The sequence below is a fragment of the Nerophis lumbriciformis genome, linkage group LG13 (genome assembly GCF_033978685.3).
Source record: "Nerophis lumbriciformis linkage group LG13, RoL_Nlum_v2.1, whole genome shotgun sequence".
Lineage (NCBI taxonomy): Eukaryota > Metazoa > Chordata > Actinopteri > Syngnathiformes > Syngnathidae > Nerophis > Nerophis lumbriciformis.
Genome location: NC_084560.2, coordinates 29,246,677 through 29,269,423, shown reverse-complemented (window position 1 = coordinate 29,269,423; position 22,747 = coordinate 29,246,677). Strand labels below are relative to the sequence as shown.

The 22,747-nt window shown below is 40.7% G+C and overlaps 1 protein-coding gene across 6 annotated transcripts in view; it reads right to left on the bottom strand.

Annotated features, from left to right (window-relative positions):
- Positions 1 to 22,747, bottom strand: part of myo16 (myosin XVI) — a 257,282-nt gene that overhangs the window by 86,669 nt on the left and 147,866 nt on the right. For all 6 annotated transcript variants that reach the window (XM_061971132.1, XM_061971135.1, XM_061971134.1 and 3 more), the window contains 6 exons: positions 17,839 to 17,986; positions 17,639 to 17,756; positions 13,209 to 13,326; positions 11,278 to 11,349; positions 11,057 to 11,198; positions 8,901 to 8,973 (listed from right to left, as the gene is read on the bottom strand). In XM_061971132.1, coding sequence (XP_061827116.1) covers positions 8,901 to 8,973; positions 11,057 to 11,198; positions 11,278 to 11,349; positions 13,209 to 13,326; positions 17,639 to 17,756; positions 17,839 to 17,986 — 671 coding nt within the window. The remainder of the gene's footprint in view (positions 1 to 8,900; positions 8,974 to 11,056; positions 11,199 to 11,277; positions 11,350 to 13,208; positions 13,327 to 17,638; positions 17,757 to 17,838; positions 17,987 to 22,747) is intronic.

Here is a 22,747-nt window from a genome sequence, read left to right as displayed (position 1 = left end):
GCAAGATGCGCAGGTTTTGGAGTAATACGAATACATTAAAAACAAATTGTTCAATAATGAATTTTTTGTGCAAAATAAATATGTTAAAATAATAAAATAAACAGATTTTGTCTTAAATCTACATCTTTCCTGCTTAACTTAACAGAATAAAAATCAATATATTTCTTTAACAGGGTATAAAGTTAAAGTTAAAAAAAAGTTTAAGTACCACTGATAGTCACACACACACTAGGTGTGGTGAAATTACCCTCTGCATTTGACCCATCTCCTGAGAGGTGAGGGGAGCAGTGAGCAGCAGCGGTGGCCACGCTCGGGAATCATTTTGGTGATTTAACCCCCAATTCCAACCCTTGATGCGGAGTGCCAAGCAGGGAGGTAATGGGTCCCGTTTTTATAGTCTTTGGTATGACTCGTATAAACAGTATACTTTCAGTTTTCAACTTTATTTCCTTCTTTCATCACTATGAAATCTACTTTGACAAAAAGGGGAGATATTTATAAAGCAGATCTCCACTCAACAGTGTGATTATTGTCATTTTTCTATAGTAAGAGTTGAACCAAATATTATTTGACCCTTTGATGAGTCACTGTATTACCAGCTACCTCTTAAACTCCTGTAGTCACACACTAGTCATACACCTGTTATTGCGGCCCGATCATTATCTATGGGGAGAGAGTGGAGCAGGTGTCCTCCTATAAGTACTTGGGTATTTGGTTTGATTCCCAGGTAACTCGGGCCAACCAAGTTGACTCTGTTTGCTCCCGTATTAACCAGAGTCTGCACTTTCTAAGGAGGCTCAGGGTCCACGGTGTGGCAAGCAATATCATGATGTTGTTTTATAAGGCAAACATTGAATCTGTCATCCGTTATGGTATCTCCACATGGTTTGGAAATCTGTCTGTCAAACTCAAAACCTTATCAAGAGGGCTGGTAAAATAATTGGCATGCAGCCCCCTTGTTCCCTTCAAGAAATATTCGACAAGACCGTGAGGAAGCAGGGTCTTAAAATCACCCATGACCCACACCACATACTTCATAGTGAAATTGTGTAGATGCCAAATGGTAAATGGTACAGAACAGCAACATACAAACTCAACAGGTATAGATTTTCCTTAGTCCCACTGGCAATCAAAGCACTTAACAACAGAAAACTACTGTAATAACCGGATGCAATAATAAGGAGTGCAATATTGCAATACGGCAGGTGTGCAATACGGGGGACGAGTAATGTGTGATCTCATAACTAACTGATATACTGGCGCACTATTCACTGTCGTCACTGTATTGTCGGATGAACTGTATGTATGTATGTATGTATGTATGTATGTATGTATGTATGTATAACGCTGTGTCTTGATGTTCAAGACACATTTCTCCTGGGAGACAATAAAGCTAATTATTATTATTATTATTATTATTATTATTATTACTATTTTTATTATTGCGCCGAGGTAGAAATCAGTTGACTGCTTTTGACAAGAGAGCCAAGGTTGTCCATAAAAAGAGTCGCGCGCTTGTTACGCTACTTACAGTACGTAACAGGAGACGAGAATAGACGTAGATACACAGACAGGGTGTCGTGCGAGACTAGCAATCGCAAGATATGTAACGTCAACACCGCTGGATCGTCTCCGTGCTGTGCCGTCCGTCAATATTCATCCCATGTAATGGCGGCTCAGACAGATTTCGCCCAACCCCAAAATGCAACGTTTTCGTGCATCGGGCTCAATCTCCGTGTCTCGGTCCAATTTCCCGCAACTTTACTTTCACCTTTCAATTCCACAACACAGGCCACTTTTCATCCTTGTCTCAAGTTCCGCCCCCCAGTTAAGCCATTGGATAGAACCCCTTGGCTTCTGTGACGACACTGTTATTCTGTTATTGTTATTCTCATGGCATTTAACTGATCAGTTGTCTTAGGCTATGTCTACACTAAGCCGGATAACCCCTTAAACAAAAAATTATTTGGCCTGAGCCCCGTTTCAGCCACACTAAACTATCGTTTAAGGACCCCCTCCTCGGACAATTTCTTGAATATCCGGCTCTTAGCTTTGTATGGACTCATTGATCGTTGACAAACTGAGTTCGGAGAGGAAGTGACGCCAGAAAGACCGCGCCCCACACAGGAAGGGATGTCAGAAAGAACACGCCACAGCCAGCTTCACAATAAAGCGGTTTTGTAACTCGGAGCGAACCACTGGAAATATGGAAACGAGTGATCCAGACATGCCCGTGTTTTTCCTTCCGTCTGTACAGATGCTTGTGGAAATCACACATGAATACCTTAAGAGAAAGCGATTGCAGCTATTTCGGATACAACATTTCTCAGATGGCAAGAGAACTTTGGTTGGGCCTTGGGCGCACTTAGAGGTGGGAATATTTGGGCACCTCACGATTCAATTACAATTCAGGGGCTACAATTCGATTATAAATCAATAATTTATAGATATTTAATTGTTACATTGTTCGTATATTATATATTGTAAAAGCATTACATTTTGTTATTCTTATTATTTTGTTTCCAATCATTTCTACAACTCTTATTTTTTTTTGTGATAGAGTGATTGTGATAGACCACAGAACTTTCCTCCAGAAGGTCTTATCTTTGTCCATGTGATGTCTGATGAAACACAATTTGAGCTGTTTGGCCACAATACCCATCAATATGTTTGGAGGAGAAAAGGTGAGGCCTTTAATCCCAGGAACATCAATCCCTACCGTCAAGCATGGTGGTGGTAGTATTATGCTCTGGGCCTGGTTTGCTGCCAATGGAACTGGTGCTTTACAGAGAGTAAATGGGACAATGAAAAAGAAGGATTACCTCCAATTTTTTTTAAGACAGCCTAAAATCATCATTCCGGAGGTTGGGTTTTGGGCGCAGTTGGGTGTTCCAACAGGACAATGACCCCAAACACATGCCAAAAGTGGTAAAGGAATGGCTAAATCAGGCTAGAATTAAGGTTTTAGAATGGCCTTCCCAAATCCCTGACTTATATGTGTGGACAATGCTGAAGAAACAAGTCCATGTCAGAAAACCAACACATTTAGCCAATTTTTTCAAGAGGAGTGGTCAAAAATTCAACCAGAAGCTTGTGGATGGCTACCAAAAGTGCCTTATTGCAGTGAAACTTGCCAAGGGACATGTAAGCAAATATGAACATTGCTGTATGTATACCTTTGACCCAGCAGATTTGGTCACATTTTCAGTAGACCCATAATAAATTCATAAAAGAACCAAACTTCATGAATGTTTTTTGTGACCAACAAGTATGTGCTCCAATCACTCTATCACAAAAAAATAACAGTTGTAGAAATTATTGGAAACTCAAGACAGCCATGACATTATGTTCTTTACAAGTGTATTTTGACCACGACTGTATATACACACACAATATATACATAAATATAGCTAACGCGTACTTTTGTTTTTAAACATGGGACGATTCCATTTTGCAAGGAACGGTGGGCAACCAGTTGGTTTGTTTGTGTGTACATTAACAGGCTACATTCTGGTTCACGGAGAATAACTCACAACGACTGGTTCATATACTATTTTTTAAATCTGAAGCACCGCACATCTTGATGATTCAAACAGACATTTGTTAAAAAAATAAATAAAATAAAATAAAATAAAATAAAAAGGGTTAGTTTTGGTGTTATTTCCTGGTCCATGGAGGATTATGTAAGATGACCGGAGGGCACTATTTATGATTCTAGGTGGGAACAAATGTCTGTGGCTACTTTTTGGAGGATGTAAGAAGTTAGGAACATAGGAACGGGTCCATTTTCTTATTATTGGGTCGGGGGACAGTTTTTATTGTGTTTAAAACATCAAAACAAATCATCTTATCAGCATTTTGCTTGCTTCTTACTACTTGTTGTTACTCTTTTTTTCACTGCCCTGCTTTCTCTCGGATTAGACACCGTGCATGACACACGAGGCCACCACTACCTTAAAGCCACACACACGCACAGTCAATTATATAGATCTCTCTAGATCCTCCAAAGCGTGTTGACGGTGCATGCTAAAATGAGCACCTGGCATGTTTACAGCACCAATGATAGAAGGGCACATACTGTACTCTCTGTACAAATTACACACACAAACACACACACGCACGCACACACCTCACGGAAGAAACAATGGGAGTGCACTTGTTGATCTGCTGGAGTACACGCCAACCCGGTGTAAAAGCAGACGCAGTCATAGCTAGAATAGTTTGCAGACACGCTGAGAAGATAATTAAAACTTAGCACATTTAGTCTTCACTGTTATGTCTGGGTTGTCTTGTTTACAGTCGGCATGTGTGGTTTCCCACTTTTTTTTCCCCCAACTAAAAAATAGAAATGCTTGGTTTTTTTACATACAGTATATTTTATGTATAGAAAAAAACCCTAATAAAATAACTACAAAATAGAATAATAAAAAACATAAATATTTGATGCTACACATATGCCATAAATGTAAAATATATTGTAATATGTATTGTATACATATGAATAATATAACATATTTATTTTAATCTAAAACAATGTTTTTATTTTTTTAAATGCAAACAACTAGTATAAAATATGGGTAACACTTAAGTATGGGGAACATATTTTAAGTAACAAAGACTTAATGTTGAGTTATTTGGACACTAGGGGAACATATAAGGGTTAGGGTTACTAATAAGCAATAATTCTGAGGTTATTGAGGAAAGACTCTTCGTTAATGGCTTACTGGTTGTATATTAAGGCCATGCAGAATAAGGCATTAATAAGTACTTAATAATGACAAATTAAGAGCCAATATGTTACTAATTTGCATGTTAATACGCAACTAATTAATGGTGAATATGTTCCCATACTAAAGTGTTACCAAAATATGTTATAGACAACAATTATATGTTTACATGTTGTGTTATTCTTATATCATACATATTATATACTTTCTGATCCAACATAATAGAAAATAAAAACGTATAATATAATATGAAGTAGGTTATATATAATATGTTCTAGATATTATATTTATTCACATTAAATAGTATGTAATATATTATCTACACATTTCATTATATGTTTTATTTGACATATATTCTTATTCGTATTACACTTTATAGAACTGGTTCTCAAACTTTTTTCACCAAGTAATACCTCAGAAAAAAATGTCGCTCTCCAAGTACCACCATAATGACCAACATTAAAATACAGTAGCCTAGTAGGCCTAGGTATTCATTACAAACAAGGCAGATGTTTTATTTAACAAGTATACTCAATATTTTTGGCCACTAAAACAGTAAACATAGTTTGAACAGTAATACTGTGTTTAAATATAGGAACATTTAAAACACTCTACTTCAACCAAGTGATTCTTTGGCTTACAACTTGATGTACCCCATGTACCACTTGTGGTACCACAGTTTGAGAATGACTGCTTTATATAATCAAAATGTATACAAAATAAAATGTAATGCATTCTTTTTTTGTATTACTTACAAAATAAAAAAGCAAATAGCTATAGCAAAATATTATGTTAAGTACAAAAATATTGGATATTTTACATAATTTTATTTAGCATCATGCAATCAAAATTAAACAAAAATATTAAATAACATGTTTTACATCTAACAAAGTAAAAAAAAAAAAAAAAAAAAAAAATTATATATATATATATATATATATATATATATATATATATTTATTTAGTGTAACTATAATAAGTGCAAATACTTATAAATTGTCTATATATATATGTGTATATATATATATATAAATAAAATATATATATATATATATATATATATATACATACATATATATATTTAGTGTAACTATAATAAGTACTGGAGAGTACTGGAGAGTGCTCCCCCGGGTGATTCCCTCGTTCTACTGGGGGACTTCAACGCTCATGTTGGCAGCGACAGTGAAACCTGGAGAGGTGTGATTGGGAAGAATGGCCGCCCGGATCTGAACCCGAGTGGTGTTCTGTTATTGGACTTTTGTGCTCGTCACAGATTGTCGATAACAAACACCATGTTCAAACATAAGGGTGTCCATATGTGCACTTGGCACCAGGACACCCTAGGCCGCAGTTCCATGATTGACTTTGTAGTTGTGTCATCGGATTTGCGGCCTCATGTTTTGGACACTCGGGTGAAGAGAGGGGCGGAGCTTTCTACCGATCACCACCTGGTGGTGAGTTGGCTGCGATGGTGGGGGAGGATGCCGGACAGACCTGGCAGGCCCAAACGCATTGTGAGGGTTTGCTGGGAACGCCTGGCAGAGTCTCCTGTCAGAGAGAGTTTCAATTCCCACCTCCGGAAGAACTTTGAACATGTCACGAGGGAGGTGCTGGACATTGAGTCCGAGTGGACAATGTTCCGTACCTCTATTGTCGAGGCAGCCGATTGGAGCTGTGGCCGCAAGGTAGTTGGTGCCTGTCGTGGCGGTAATCCTAGAACCCGTTGGTGGACGCCGGCGGTGAGGGATGCCGTCAGGCTGAAGAAGGAGTCCTATCGGGTTCTTTTGGCTCATGGGACTCCTGAGGCAGCAGACAGGTACCGACAGGCCAAGCGGTGTGCGGCTTCAGCGGTCGCGGAGGCAAAAACTCGGACATGGGAGGAGTTTGGGGAGGCCATGGAAAAAGACTTCCGGACGGCTTCGAAGCAATTCTGGACCACCATCCGCCGCCTCAGGAAGGGGAAGCAGTGCAGTGTCAACACCGTGTATGGTGGGGATGGTGCTCTGCTGACCTCGACTGCGGATGTTGTGGATCGGTGGAGGGAATACTTCGAAGACCTCCTCAATCCTACCAGCACGTCTTCCTATAAGGAAGCAGGGCCTGGGGAATCTGTGGTGGGCTCTCCTATTTCTGGGGCTGAGGTTGCCGAGGTAGTTAAAAAGCTCCTCGGTGGCAAGGCCCCGGGGGTGGATGAGATCCGCCCGGAGTTCCTTAAGGCTCTGGATGTTGTGGGGCTGTCTTGGTTGACAAGACTCTGCAACATCGCGTGGACATCGGGGGCGGTACCTCTGGATTGGCAGACCGGGGTGGTGGTTCCTCTCTTTAAGAAGGGGAACCGGAGGGTGTGTTCCAACTATCGTGGGATCACACTCCTCAGCCTTCCCGGTAAGGTCTATTCAGGTGTACTGGAGAGGAGGCTACGCCGGATAGTCGAACCTCGGATTCAGGAGGAACAGTGTGGTTTTCGTCCTGGTCGTGGAACTGTGGACCAGCTCTATACTCTCGGCAGGGTCCTTGAGGGTGCATGGGAGTTTGCCCAACCAGTCTACATGTGCTTTGTGGACTTGGAGAAGGCATTCGACCGTGTACCCCGGGAAGTCCTGTGGGGAGTGCTCAGAGAGTATGGGGTAACGGACTGTCTTATTGTGGCAGTTCGCTCCCTGTATAATCAGTGTCAGAGCTTGGTCCGCATTGCCGGCAGTAAGTCGGACACGTTTCCAGTGAGGGTTGGACTCCGCCAAGGCTGCCCTTTGTCACCGATTCTGTTCATAACCTTTATGGACAGAATTTCTAGACGCAGTCAGGGCGTCGAGGGGATCTGGTTTGGTGGCTGCAGGATTAGGTCTCTGCTATTTGCAGATGATGTGGTCCTGATGGCTTCCTCCGGCCAAGATCTTCAGCTCTCACTGGATCGGTTCGCAGCCGAGTGTGAAGCGACTGGGATGGGAATCAGCACCTCCAAGTCCGAGTCCATGGTTCTCTCCCGGAAAAGGGTGGAGTGCCATCTCCGGGTTGGGGAGGAGATCTTGCCCCAAGTGGAGGAGTTCAAGTACCTCGGAGTCTTGTTCACGAGTGGGGGAAGAGTGGATCGTGAGATCGACAGGCGGATCGGTGCGGCGTCTTCAGTAATGCGGACGCTGTATCGATCCGTTGTGGTGAAGAAAGAGCTGAGCCGGAAGGCAAAGCTCTCGATTTACCTGTCGATCTACGTTCCCATCCTCACCTATGGTCATGAGCTTTGGGTCATGACCGAAAGGACAAGATCACGGGTACAAGCGGCCAAAATGAGTTTCCTCCGCCGAGTGGCGGGGCTCTCCCTTAGAGATAGGGTGAGAAGCTCTGTCATTCGGGGGGAGCTCAAAGTAAAGCCGCTGCTCCTCCACATCGAGAGGAGCCAGATGAGGTGGTTCGGGCATCTGGTCAGGATGCCACCCGAACGCCTCCCTAGGAAGGTGTTTCGGGCACGTCCGACCGGTAGGAGGCCACGGGGAAGACCCAGGACACGCTGGGAAGACTATCTCTCCCGGCTAGCCTGGGAACGCCTCGGGATCGCCCGGGAGGAGCTGGACGAAGTGGCTGGGGAAAGGGAAGTCTGGGCTTCCCTGCTTAAGCTGCTGCCCCCGCGACCCGACCTCGGATAAGCGGAAGAAGATGGATGGATGGATGGATAATAAGTGCAAATACTTATAAATTGTCATTTCTAGCAATGTTTCTTTATTTTGTAGATTGTATGGGCTTAATTTTAAGTATTAAGGACATTAATTCACATAACAATGACTGTTATATCATCTCACCAACTGTATGTGTCAGTGTACCCACCAGCAAGTACTTTTTATTTTAGAATTCCTGCTTTTGAAGTCTTAATTGCTAAACCGATGGGAAAAATACACACAAAAACAAAGAATAATAATGAAGTGTTCCTTTAAGATCATCTACGGCCTGACACAATACATTGTGCTTATTTACACATTCAGGAGCGTGTTGCTGCCATTCTGAGTCGAAAACAAACACACAAACACACAACACAGACACAATTGTGGAAACCATTGAGGTTGACGGGTGATTTGAGGACAAGTGAACGTCACACCAAGTCCACCACAGACATGACATTATCCATTGTGATCGTAGACAATCGAATAGTCATTGACAAGAAATAAAAATTGTTTGTCTGACCTGCTCAAATGAATTCTTCTGAAACTCTTCAAAACCAAAGATGTCCAGGATTGCAATTTCTAAGGAAGGGTCACTGCAGGAAATAGGAATATAGAAGAAACACGTCATGATTGCATACATCGTCAACATATTTGCTGTGCTCATAGGATCGAGTTTTGCATTTTGTTCCCGAAAATGGAGTGAACCCTAACATTGAAACCGAGGTATGTATAGAATCGTGCTCACAGCGTAGACTGCTAGTCCTGAAACATTTGTGGTGACAAATGTACAACATTTTTTTGCATATATTTCCAAAACAACATTCCAGAAGCTGCCTGTGGTAAAACTTCATCACAACAACACTGAAAAGCTCCCTTTATTTGCATGTTGTACACACACTATGGCAAATATCTCCTTAAACGTTTGGCCATGTCCTCCATTCAGCGCCTCGATCTGCATTTTCCATTTCATCGTGGAGCGTACATGCCAGCTGTTGTACGACATGCAATTCAAAGTATTCCGCACGGCCGCCGCTAACAGTTAAAAATGTGAAAAGTTAAAATATGTGCCTTGAGACACTTTTCCAACAAGGCAACCCCCGGCCTTGATGTGGGACTGACCTATCTTCAAGGCTGCTCTTTTCTTTTTTTTGGTGGCAAGATAATTTAACAGCAATCCAATTGAGTTCATGCAGAGATAAACAAAAAGTACAAACACTTTCGAAAAAAAAGATGTGTTTAAACCAGGGGTGTCAAAGTCAAGGCCCGCGGGCCAGACCCGGCCCACAAATGAATGATCTATGGGATGATATTTGATTAGTATTAGAACCGGCCCACAGGCCACAGCCGCCTGCTGCTGTTTTGCACGCACCAATACTCCATCAGTGTTGGCACTAGGAATTTTCAAAATGGGGTTACAGGGACCCCATCAAGTCATACTTAGATTTAGACTTCCTTTTTATTGTCATTCAAATTTGAACTTTACAGTACAGATAAGAATGAAATTGCCATGCATTAGCTCATGGTAGTGCAGGATAAAATCGCAGTAAGGTGCAGATTTAAATAAATAGATTACTGTACAGATAAATATATTGCACTTTTGCATATGCATCCACGTTTATGGATGTATGTTATATTGTCTTTATAATGGGGTCCTACAGTACATTTTTGGGGCCCCATTTTCTTGTAACTGTTTTGAAAACAAATGATTATCCTGTTATATCTCACATTCTATGTTGTGTTCTGGAAAAAGGTTGTCATAAACGTTAATTAATTTAAAAAATGTTTATGCATATGTAAATGTATTCACTTTCTTCTTTCCTTCATTCATCTAAACTTTACACTTTATTTTTTTCTACATTTCCATTGTAAAATTTTCAAAATGTGTTTGTTCTATTTTTGGCCAAAGTAAGTCAAAGACAACAATCTGAAGTTGTCTTTATCTTTTAGTTTTAATGCAATGATTTTAATAGTCCGTCCCACGTGTGCACAGGTTTTCCTCCATGCGGCCCCTGAGCTAAAATGAGTTTGAAACCCCTGGTTTAAATAAATAGGTAAATAACCAATAAATAAAAATATTAAAATACATAGAAAATAATCTAAAATGAAGAACAAGATTCTAAATAAAATAAAAACTATTATATTATAAATTATACATACATAATATAATAATAAATGATAGATTAACACATTTTACTGGACAATATATTGTCCCACATTTTACTGCCGATAAAAATATATATATATATATATTTTTTTTTAGACCAATTTAAGCACTAATGTAATCATAATATATAACGCAAGTAACCCTTTCAAACGCAATAAACATTTACAGTATTTTTCATTAGCATTTTTTACCATTGTAATTGGAAGCTAAATACCTTAATTATCTTAAGTATAGAAACAAACAATACAAAAAAAAATTGACTTTAAATAAATATTGAAACACAAAGTGCAATTTTAGCATGGCAATGTTATCAGACAGTAAGGTTCTCGGCCTTCTTGTTGTTCACTCTGTGACAGGGCGAGGCGTTGCCTTCAGCGCCAATTGTCGCGGCCCACATTCTGACATAATGATTTTGTAACAGAGATATTTCCGAGCATGCCAAACAATGACAGCTGTTAGACACGTAAGCGTTACGGTTGAATAAAACCATTATGTCAAAACAGCCTCCATACCCCACGCTGTCATCCTGTCCTTGCAGGTAGTCATTGATGCAGTTGACCAGGTGGCTGAAGATTCTCCCATAGATGGACTTGGCTAGCTGGTCTCTGCATTGCTGGGCCATCTCCACCGTGTGGCGCCGAGTGATCACATCACCTGACACAAAAACAAAGTCGCTGACAAAAACTGTATGGCACATTAAACATATTTACTGCGAGAGACAGGTGTAAAGTACCTCTGAAGTATTGGACGTCCGAGGTGAGTGCGGCGCTTAGGTCACTACAAGACACCTGCAACAGTCCCGCCACTGTACGTGCAGGACACACACAAGAACGATAAAGATGAAAGCATCTTGATATGCCACACCTGTGAGGTGTGGATGGATTATCTTGGAAAAGAAGCAATGCTCACTAACACAGATTTAGATACTCTTTTAAATGTTCTTGTAATCAGACAATATTTTCGGTATATTTGGATGGAATCTCTACCTAACATTTTTCAACTATCCCCCCCATCCTTATAATCCGGTGCGCCCTATGGTCCGGAAAATACGGTATACAGTTATTATTTAACGACGGCTACAGTTGACCATGGGAGTGATTCATTCACTTTATATTACTTTCTATGGGACACCATTTGATGCAACCTTAAAGTGCTTCATTGAATAATTTTTGAGGCAGCAATAAAATGTAATAATTTTCAAGAATTTTCGGCAACCTTCCATTGTTAAAGAGGACAACAGAAACTGAATATTAGAGATGTCCGATAATGGCTTTTTTGCAGATATCCGATATTCCGATATTGTCCAACTCTTAATAACCGATTCCGATATCAACCGATACCGATATATACAGTCGTGGAATTAACACATTATTATGCCTAATTTTGTTGTGATGCCCCGCTGGATGCATTAAACAATGTAACTTTACCATGAATTGATTAAACAAGTTGAAAAACTTATTCGGGTGTTACCATTTAGTGGTCAATTGTACGGAATATGTACTGTTTGAGGTGGGCGGGTTTGGAGGGGGCGGGGTTTGGTTGTAGCGGAGGGTGTATATTGTAGCGTCCCGGTAGAGTTAGTGCTTGCAGGGAGTTTCTGGGTATTTGTTCTGTTGTGCTTATGTTGTGTTACGGTGCGGTTTGTCATTCTTGTTTGGTGTGGGTTCACAGTGTGGCGCATATTTGTAACAGTGTTAAAGTTGTTTATACGGCCACCCTCAGTGTGACCTGTATGACTGTTGATCAAGTATGCTTGCATTCACTTGTGTGTGTGTGTGTGTGTGTGTGTGTGTGTGTGTGTGTGTGTGTGTGTGTGAGTGTGTAAAAGCCGCATATATTATGTGACGACAGATTGTAGAGGACGCTAAAGGCAGTCCCTTTAAGGCACGCCCCCAATATTGTTGTCCGGGTGGAAATCGGGAGAAATTCGGGGGAATGGTTGCCCCGGGAGATTTTCGGGAGGAGCACTGAAATTCGGGAGGCTCCCGGGAAAATCGGCAGGGTTGGCAAGTATGCCCTACGTCCGTGTTTTATCGGATATGTACCGCCGTTTTAAAAAGTCATTAATTTTACTTCTTGAAACAGATACCGATAATTTCCGATATTACATTTTAAAGCATTTATCGCATTCATCTCTACTGAATATAACCTTAATTAGGTTAAAGTTACTTAATGTAACTCTTCATCAATCCACACTGAGATTACTTTAAACAGGACCAATAGAGCTGAGTGTGTGTGTGTGTGTGTGTGTGTGTGTGTGTGTGTGTGTGTGTGTGTGTGTGTGTGTGTGTGTGTGTGTGTGTGTGTGTGTGTGTGTGTGTGTGTGTGTGTGTGTGTGTGTGACATCATGCTGACATCATTTATGCCTCCCGCAGTTAAATCGATCGCAGTCAGGAAAAGTCGTCAGTGGATTTCTGAGCAGAGCCCAAAATCATAGTGGAATTTCTTTGCTGACGTCAGATCTTCCTGACGTCATCAGCCTGCTAGGCCGCTGATGTCATTTTTTTTTTACCACCCGCCAAGAGGTCAGGGGTCGCCCAGGCACCAACGAGCGCATTTGGAGGAATAATTATCAGGGTGCGATTCAACTTTGAAGGAAGCAAGTAAACATGGAGGAGGTGTTGGTGACCCCAAACATGTGGAGGCGGGGGACGGTGTACGCACCTCTCTCCAGCAACTGCAGGTCAGCAGGAAAGGCGCTTTCAGCATCTGTCAGGGCTGAGAAACGCAGATCCCCAATGTGGAGCACGGCGGAGAGCAGTGTAAACAAGGAATCCACTTCCTGTTTGGAAACAGTATTGATACAGGTGTTGTAAACGTTACACTTGCAGAGGTACCTCGGTTTTAAATGAACATTTTCAACAAAACATGCCTTACTTTTCAAACACTGTCTCAGTTTTACATGTCCATAAATGTTACTCCAAAAATAAAAATGATTATTTATGTTCCGATACTTTCCACTGTATGATAACCAAAACTACTCCATCATGGCGCAGTATTGTTAACTGATACTCGTGTCGCAACGTTCTGTGTTGGATTTTTGCATTGGTGACATTATTGCGTAATGTAGTCGGTTGCCAAATAAAACATAACGTGGACGCCCTTTGGAGAGACCCTCACCTTTTCACCATTCATGACATGTCTACCCTTCTTCCTCCCTCTTTCCTCTATTCACACACTCCTCTTCCTCTGTGTCCTCCAGTGGAGGGCACTTAATAAAATATACCCCATTAGCCAGTGATCTGGATCTCGGGGGCGGGGGATGTTTGAATTTTACGTTGTGTGTGTGTGTGTGTGTGTGTGTGTGTGTGTGTGTGTGTGTGTGTGTGTGTGTGGATGTGATAAAAAGAAGCATTAGTCCCATCACTGGCATGAGGATTTTTTTTAAAACCCGTATCAATACCTGTGCGGCTTATCTGCATTCCAATCAATGTCTGTCCTTAATTTAATATGCACATTTGACCCTTGCGTTGGCCTTTATCTAGTAGTTAGTGTATTTACTGTATCGCCAATGCGATGACAATAATAACGTCAGATAGGTATTATTTACCTAACAGTATGTTTGAGATCTGTTTGTGTGTGTGAGAGAGGCACAGCCTGGTGACAAAATGCCTGTATTGCATGCAATAGATGGAGCTAATGTGAATCTGTATGTATAATAATCAGTGTTGACACTAAATATTAATACAACTTTTTTTTTTTTCATTCACAAACATCAAACCTTTTGCCTTCATATTTATTGATGTCAATTAATATATCTATATTAATATGGGTATTATTCATTATGTTATGCTAAAAGGTATATTTGATAAATATCATTATTATTATTTAATCCGCATATTATTTATTAGTAGAGATGTCGATAAATGCGTTAAAATGTAATATCGGAATCGTTTTTTTTATTATCGGTATCGTTTTTTTTTGTTTTTTTTTAATTAAATCAACATAAAAAACACAAGATACACTTACAATTAGTGCACCAAACCAAAAAACCTTCCTCCCCCATTTACACTCATTCACACTCAATCACAGAAAAGGGTTGTTTCTTTCTGTTATTAATATTCTGGTTCCTACATTATATATCAATATATATCAATACAGTCTGCAAGGGATACAGTCCGTAAGCACACATGATTGTGCGTGCTGCTGGTCCACTAATAGTACTAACCTTTAACAGTTAATTTTACTCATTTTCATTAATTACTAGTTTCAATGCAACTGTTTTTATATTGTTTTACTTTCTTTTTTATTCAAGAATTTTTTATTTATTTATTTATCTTATTTTATTTTATTATTATCTTTTAAAAGTACCTTATCTTCACCATACCTGGTTGTCCAAATTAGGCATAATAATGTGTTAATTCCACGACTGCATATATCGGTTGATATCGGTATCGATAATTAAAGAGTTGGACAATATCGGAATATCGGATATCGGCAAAAAGGCATTATCGGACATCCCTATTTATTAGTTATAAACCTATTTGGGGTTTTTTAAACATAATTTTATTGTTTAGGACTACCGTATTTTCCGGACTATAAGGCACACTTGAAATCCTTTGTTTTCCCTCAAAACTCAACAGTGCGCTTTATAACCCGGTGCGCCTAATATAAGGAATATGTTTGGTTGAGCTTACCCACCTCGAAGCAATTTTATTTGGTACATGGTGTAATGATAAGTGTGACCAGTAGATGGCAGTCAAACATAAGAGATAAGTGTAGGCTGCATCGTTTGATGTGCTTCAACATACGAGTATTATTATGGTGTGTGTCTAAGGCAGTGGTTCTTAACCTGGGTTCGATCGAACCCTAAGGGTTCGGTGAGTCGGCCTCAGGGGTTCGGCGGAGGTAAAGACACATCCGACTTATCGTGTAAATAAAAAATAAAAACTTCTCCCTATCAGCGTATTATGGATTTCCATGTGATTTGCAGGTTGTTTGATTGATCGATTTAAACTTTTACTAGCAGATTGCAAAGGAAGAGAATAAATTATATGAAACAGTACAGTTTACACAGTACAGTACATATTCTGTACAATTGACCACTAAATGGTAACACCCGAATAAGTTTTTCAACTTGTTTAAGTCGGGGTCCACGTTAATCAATTCATTGTAATGTGTGTAAGGTGTGTAATTTGTTGTGAGTTCGTGCACTGTGTTGGTTTTGTTCTTTGAACAAGGTGATATTCATGCACGATTCATTTTGTGCACCAGTAAAAAGACAACTTTTTCTTAAATTTGAAAAAAAAAAAAAAAATTTTCACTAAAGAAGGGTTCGGTGAATGTGCATATGAAACTGGTGGGGTTCAATACCTCCAACAAGGTTAAGAACCACTGGTCTAAGGCAGTGTTTTTCAACCACTGCCGCGGCACACTAGTGTGCCGTGAGATACAGTCTGGTGTGCCGTGGGACATTTTCTAATCTATTTGGATTAAAAATATTTTTTGCAAACCAGTAATTATAGTCTGCAAATGATGTGTTGTTGTTGAGTGTCGGTGCTGTCTAGAGCTCGGCAGAGTAATTGTGTAATACTCTTCCATATCAGTAGGTGGCAGCCGGTAGCTAATTGCTTTGTAGATGTCGGAAACAACGGGAGGCAGGGTGCAGGTAAAAAGGTGTCTAATGCTTAAACCAAAAATAAACAAAAGGTGAGTGCCCCTAAGAAAAGGCATTAAAGCTTAGGGAAGGCTATGCAGAATGAAACTAAAACTGAACTGGCTACAAAGTAAACAAAAACAGAATGCTGGATGACAGCAAAGACTTACTGAGGAGCAAAGACGGCGTCCAATGTAAGAAGGATGAAAAACAACTGAAATATTCTTGATTGCTAAAACAAAGTAGATGCGGGAAATATCGCTCAAAGGAAGACATGAAACTGCTACAGGAAAATATCAAAAAAAGAGAAAAAGCCACCAAAATAGGAGCGCAAGACAAGAACTAAAACACTACACACAGGAAAACAGCAAAAAGTCAAAATAAGTCAGGGTGTGATGTGCCAGGTGGTGACAGTACACCTACTTTGAGACAAGAGCTATATTGATGCATGCTTGGTTATGGTTTAAAGTCATATCCAACAATTGCGACAACGACTTTTTACTGTCAACTGAGTTTCGTTTTTAATGATTTCTGCTGGTGGTGTGCCTCTGGATTTTTTCAACTCAAAAAATGTGCCTTGGCTCCAAAAAGGTTGAAAAACACCGGTCTAAGGTAAGACATATCTGTATTTGGGATCTGCATAAATCCTGAAAAATTGCGCGCATTTGCCTTTGTAGTCCGTGTCGACACTGTAGTCGATAAGCTTCTTCTTCTTCCTCTATTTTCTTGTTATGTGACATTAATCCTCCGCTGTTGCCATTTCTAATATAAAGTAGTGTAAAGTTTTTACTTATATCTGTCAGTAAACTTGCCATGAAAGCGCTAAAACATACCGGTATAGTGACTTTACATTATTCACCCAAGGAACTTTAGTTATTAGAGAGTTCCGGTCAGACTTCTTCCACACCCGTCCTTGCACGCTACACCGCTACAACAAAGATGACGGGGAGAAGACGCTGCCGAAGGTGAGCCACGTAAATAAGACCGCCCACAAAACGGCGCATCCGGAAGCGACTGTCAGAAAGCGGCTTGAAGATGATCTGTAAAACATAATCTATGCCACATTTTGACCAAAGAACCACCATCACATGTTATGTAGACCACAAGGAAGTGTTTTACATTTAGAATTTAAAAAAAAAAAATACGACCCCTTTAATGCGCCCTATAATCCGGTGCGCCTAATATATGAAAAAAGATAGAAAATAGACCATTCATCGGCAGTGCGCCTTATGGTCCGGAGTGTTTTGGGGATAAGGAACTCCACTGTTCAGCTGATCCTAAGGTTGTTGCCAGTGAGTGGACTGCATGTTAATGCATGTTTAAACACTTCTATATAATAATATATTTTCTGCCAAGTTTAGGTATAAGAATGAGGAAAAGTAGAAGTTTCCATTATGTTTTTTAGGGGGTGAAACAGATCCTGAAAATGTGGATTTGTGTGTCAATAACCTGGACAAAAACCGCTTCAAAGGACATAAATGTGAGTAAAAGTAAATACCCGCTTGTTGAAGCCCACTGCTTGAAAGGCTTGCTTAACACCGCTGAGGCGCTCCCTGCCCTCTGACGAGGCTGCATCCACAGGAAGGTTCCCCATTGGAAGCCCTTCACTAAGACACCTGCAGAAAAAAAAAATTGGAGGTTAACTTGGATGCTTTTTTGGGGCGGGGGGGATCATATTAAGATGACAAGATAACACACCTATGAGCCAAGATGTTATTGAGGTAAAATGAACTCTTCTCCTCGGGGGACAGGCCCTCAGCCATCAGGTAGAAGATGCTGAAGCTGCGCTGGTGAGGAGGCAACTGGACCACACGGGTCTTCTCCAGCATGTAAGTGGACACACGGGCTGTAACACAAAATAGGAACAGGTTGATAATAGCAGCTATTAATCATCATTGGTGTAACTCAGTGTTTTTCAACCACTGTGCCGCGGCACACTAGTGCAGTCTATTTCAACCACTGTGCCGCGGCACACTAGTGTGCCGTGAGATATTGTCTGGTGTGCCGTGGGAAATTATGCAAATTCACCTAATTGGTCCCAAAAATATTTTTGGCAAATCAATAATTATAATCTGCAAATAATGTGCCGTTACTTAGTGTCTGTGCTGTGTAGAGCTCGGCAGGGTAACCATGTAATACTGCATATCAGTATGTGGGAGCAGGTAGTTAATTGCTTTGTAGAAGCCGGAATGTGTTGGGTGAGACGAGGATGGTTTGTTGTGATCACAATATGCAGGTAAAAACGCATGTAATGCTTAAACCAAAAATGCACATAAGGAAAAGGCAATGAAGCATAAGAATGGCTATGTAAAACACAAGTAAAACTGAACTGGCTACCAAGTAAACAGAAACAGAATGCTGGACGACAGCAAAAACTTACGGCATCCTCAAAGGACATCCGTACATGACATGACAATCAACAATGTCCACACAAAGAAGGATAGCAACAACTTAAAAAGTCTTGCTTGCTAAATCTAAAACAGGTGCGAGGAATAGCGCTTAAAGGAAGACATGAAACTGCAACAGGAAAACACCAACAAAACAGGAAGGGCCACCAAAATAATAGCGCAAGACAAAAACTAAAGCGCTACACAGGAAAACACCAACAAACTCAAAATAAGGCACGACGACCTGGTGGAGTTGAATTTTTTAACGTTTTTTGCTGGTGGTGTGCCTCCGGAATTTTGAATGAAAAAAAAACGTGGCTTGCCTCAAAAAAGGTTGAAAACCACTGCACTAGTGTACCGTGAGATATTGTTTGGTGTGCCGTGGGAAATTATGCAATTTCACCTAATTGCTCGGAAAAATGCAAACCGATAATTATAATCCGCAAACAATGTGCTGTTGTAGAGCAGGGGTGTCAAACTCAAATACAGAGTGGGCCAAAATTTAAAACTGAACAAAGCCGCGGGCCAAGGTTGAACAAATTAACCTTTAACGTACTCTACGAGCTATCGTCACGTCCGCTTTTCATCCATTCTAACATCGTTCAGACCCAGTCAAAAGATATGTGCGGCTTCTGTACGCACACACGAGCGAATGCAACGCATACTTCATCAACAGCCACACAGGTCACACTGAGGGTGCCTGTATAAAAAACTTTAACACTGCTAGAAATACACCCCACACTGTGAATCCACACCAAACAAGAATGACAAACACATTTCGGGAGAACATCCACACCGTAACACAACATAAACACAACAGAACAAATACCCAGAATCCTTTGTAGCACTAACTCTTCCGGGACGCTATAAAATACACCCTCGCTACCACCAAACCCCCCCACACACACACACCTTGTAGCGTCCCGGAAGAGTTAGTGCTGCAAAGGGTTCTGGTTTGGTGTGGATTCACAGTGTGGCGTATATTTCTAACAGTGTTAAAGTTTTTTATTCGGCAACCCTCAGTGTGACCTGTATCGCTGGTGATGAAGTATGCGTTGCATTCTAATGTGTGTGTGCAGAAGCCGCACATGTTATGTGACTGGGCCAGCGCTGGCTGGCTGGCTGGCTGGCGTTTGGAAGACTCCCGGGAGGATCGGCGGGCCAGCTTTAGTGTTAGAAGTAGACCCCAAACTCACCACTGTATTACTTCTCCCAAATCATCTCTTCTTAGCTACGCCTCAAGGGCCAAGGGAAATTACACGGCCAAGGGAAATTACACGGTGGGCCAAATTTGGCCCATGGGCCAGAGTTTGACACCCATGTTGTAGAGTGTCTGTGCTGTCTGGAGATCAGCAGAGTAACCATGTAATACTCTTCCGTACCAGTACCAGTAGGTGGCAGCAGGTAGCTCATTGCTTTGTAAGCCTACTTTGAGACAAGAGAATTCATGATGGTTATGGTTTGGAGTCATACTGAACAATTGCGTCAGGTATTTGATGAGAACGACTTTACGCTCGAATGCAGCTGAGCCGCGACCCAGAAAGGGACAAGCGGTAGAAAATGGAGGGATGGACTTTATATTGTCAATATAGGCTATTGAGTTTCGTTTTTAACATTTTCTGCTGGTGGTGTCTGTCATGTGTTGGTTACTCGGGTCACAGGACAATACTGGAACCATTGTAAGGGGAACTTAAGGGCGGGGGACACAGGATATGATGACATGTGTTGTGTGTTGGACACCCGGAAGTAGAAAAAGTAAGAGCGGGAATAAAAGGCAGAAAAAGACAATATAAGCTTTCTTTTGGTGTATTATTAAGCTTATATTGCTAATAAGTGAACTAATAAGTGACAAGTTTGGCACACAACAATGGCGACGAGAAGGGGATAGTGTCCCCCTGTTTTTTTTCAATGAAAAAAATGTGCCTTGGCTCAAAACAAGTTTAAAAACACTGTGGTAATTAAGATACATTATATTTGACTGCCCTCTGCTGGACGTTCCCCTCACTACACAGAAAACTACTGTGTTTTAGAACTCGACAGGTATTTGAGGGAGATTCATCTCTTAGGCCAGTGTTTTTCAACCTTTTTTGAGGCAAAGCACATTTTTTTTGCGTTGAAAAAATCCGGAGGCACACCACCAGCAGAAATCATTAAAAAACGAAAGTCAGTTGACAGTAAATAGTCGTTGTGGCAATTGTTGGAAATTACTTTAAACCATAACCAACCATGCATCAATATAGCTCTTGTCTCAAAGTAGGTGTACTGTCACGACCTGTCACATCACGCCCTGGCTTATTTTGAGTTTTTTGCTGTTTTCCTGTGTGTAGTGTTTTAGTTCTTGTCTTGCGGTCAATTAACTTTAATTATACTCTGAACCTTAGTGTGCCCAGCATTCATTTATATCGGAGTTCAGCAACCAGGGGCTCTTTAGCTCCGACCTAGTGGCTCCCTGGAGTTTAAAAAAAAATGCATACACATTTCTGTTTTAATATGGTTTCTTTAGAAGGACAAACATGACACAAACCTTCCTAACTGTTAGAAATCTCACCGTTTATATTAATCATGCTTTGCTGATGAGAGTATTTGGCGAGCGCCGTTTTGTCCTCATTTTAGCGGTCTTTGAACTCGCCATTGTTTGATTACAAGTACAACTTTCTACAACACTGCCACAGGAAGACATGTTTTATGCCACTCCTTTTTCTCATTTTGTCCACCAAACATTTTATGCTGTGCACGAATGCACAAAGGTGAGCTTTGTTGAAGTTATTGACTTGTTGGAGTGCTAATCGGGCATATTTGGTCACTGCATGATTGCAAGCTAATCGATGCCAACATGCTATTTAGGCTAGCTGTATGTACATATTGCGTCCTTATGCCTCGTTTGTAGGTATACTTGAGCTCATTTAATTTCCTTTACTTATGCTCTATGTGTATTTAATTTATATTTGCATGTCTCATGACACATTATCTGTATGTAATATTGGCTGCTTTTCTGATAGTTGTTTGTGTGCCATGTTGTTCCAGACCACAGCAAACGCTACCCAACTTGCAAAGATTGTAATAAATCCATTAGAAAAAGACAGCCTGCCATTTCTTTTATCTTGGACACACACTTCTATACATTTGGCCATTCTATGCCAGGAGTTATCTCACCCTCCGAGAAGCCTCTGTTTTACTAATGTTTTCCAATGTTGTAAAAATGTGTTGATTACATCATGTGTTGCCATCATTATAACACTTATACAAGGCTTTTATTTGTTCGAGGCTCCAGACAGATTTCTTTCTGTATTTTTGGTCCAATATGGCTCTTTCAACACTTTTGGTTGCCGACCCCTGACTTATATGATCCAATGCGCACAACCTTCCCTAGTCATGGTGTTATAGTAGGTAGTGCTAGGACACTTGACACAATGAGGAACCACAATATTAATTTATATCAAGCTCAGGTCATTCCTGCATTTACGTTGATAGTAACTTTACACAGATATTAAACAAAGAGACATTGCAAGTATGACATGGAAAGACAGATATGGCAAGAAAGACATGGCTGTCCTATCCTGGAACCCGTATATACTGGGTTGTCAGACTTGACAGATGTGTACTTATCTTGGAACTTTTGACCGTATATATGTGTGGCAGAGTATTTATGGTACAGTCTTCCTGGCTCTGAGTGGTGTATGTTACTTGGCTATGTGTTTGCCCTATGTGGAGCTTCAGCTATTTGCACTATTCTTGGCAAACATAGTTAGATAGATATTCATCCTGTCATGGTGCAACAACAACAACAACAACAACAACACACACACACACACACACACACACACACACACACACACACACACACACACACACACACACACACACACACACACACACACACACACACACACACACACACACACACACACACACACACACACACACACACACATCTCCAACAAACACAAAATGTCAACAGACATGGTCACACATAACCTGCACACTGAACTTTGTGGAGAGCTCCAGCAACCCCCACGACTCCAAAAGGGATAAGCGGTAGAAAATGGATGGATGGATGTTTACTTTTACACCATACTGAGTGTCAATATCAATATTCTGCTTTGCTGGGTTCTGTGTAAAAGGTAAAGATGAACATATGTTGTAAGTTTCTAATGCTGTAATTCTACTGTATGAAAACTATGTATATTGATAGATTTACTGTGAAAGATGGTCATTTATTA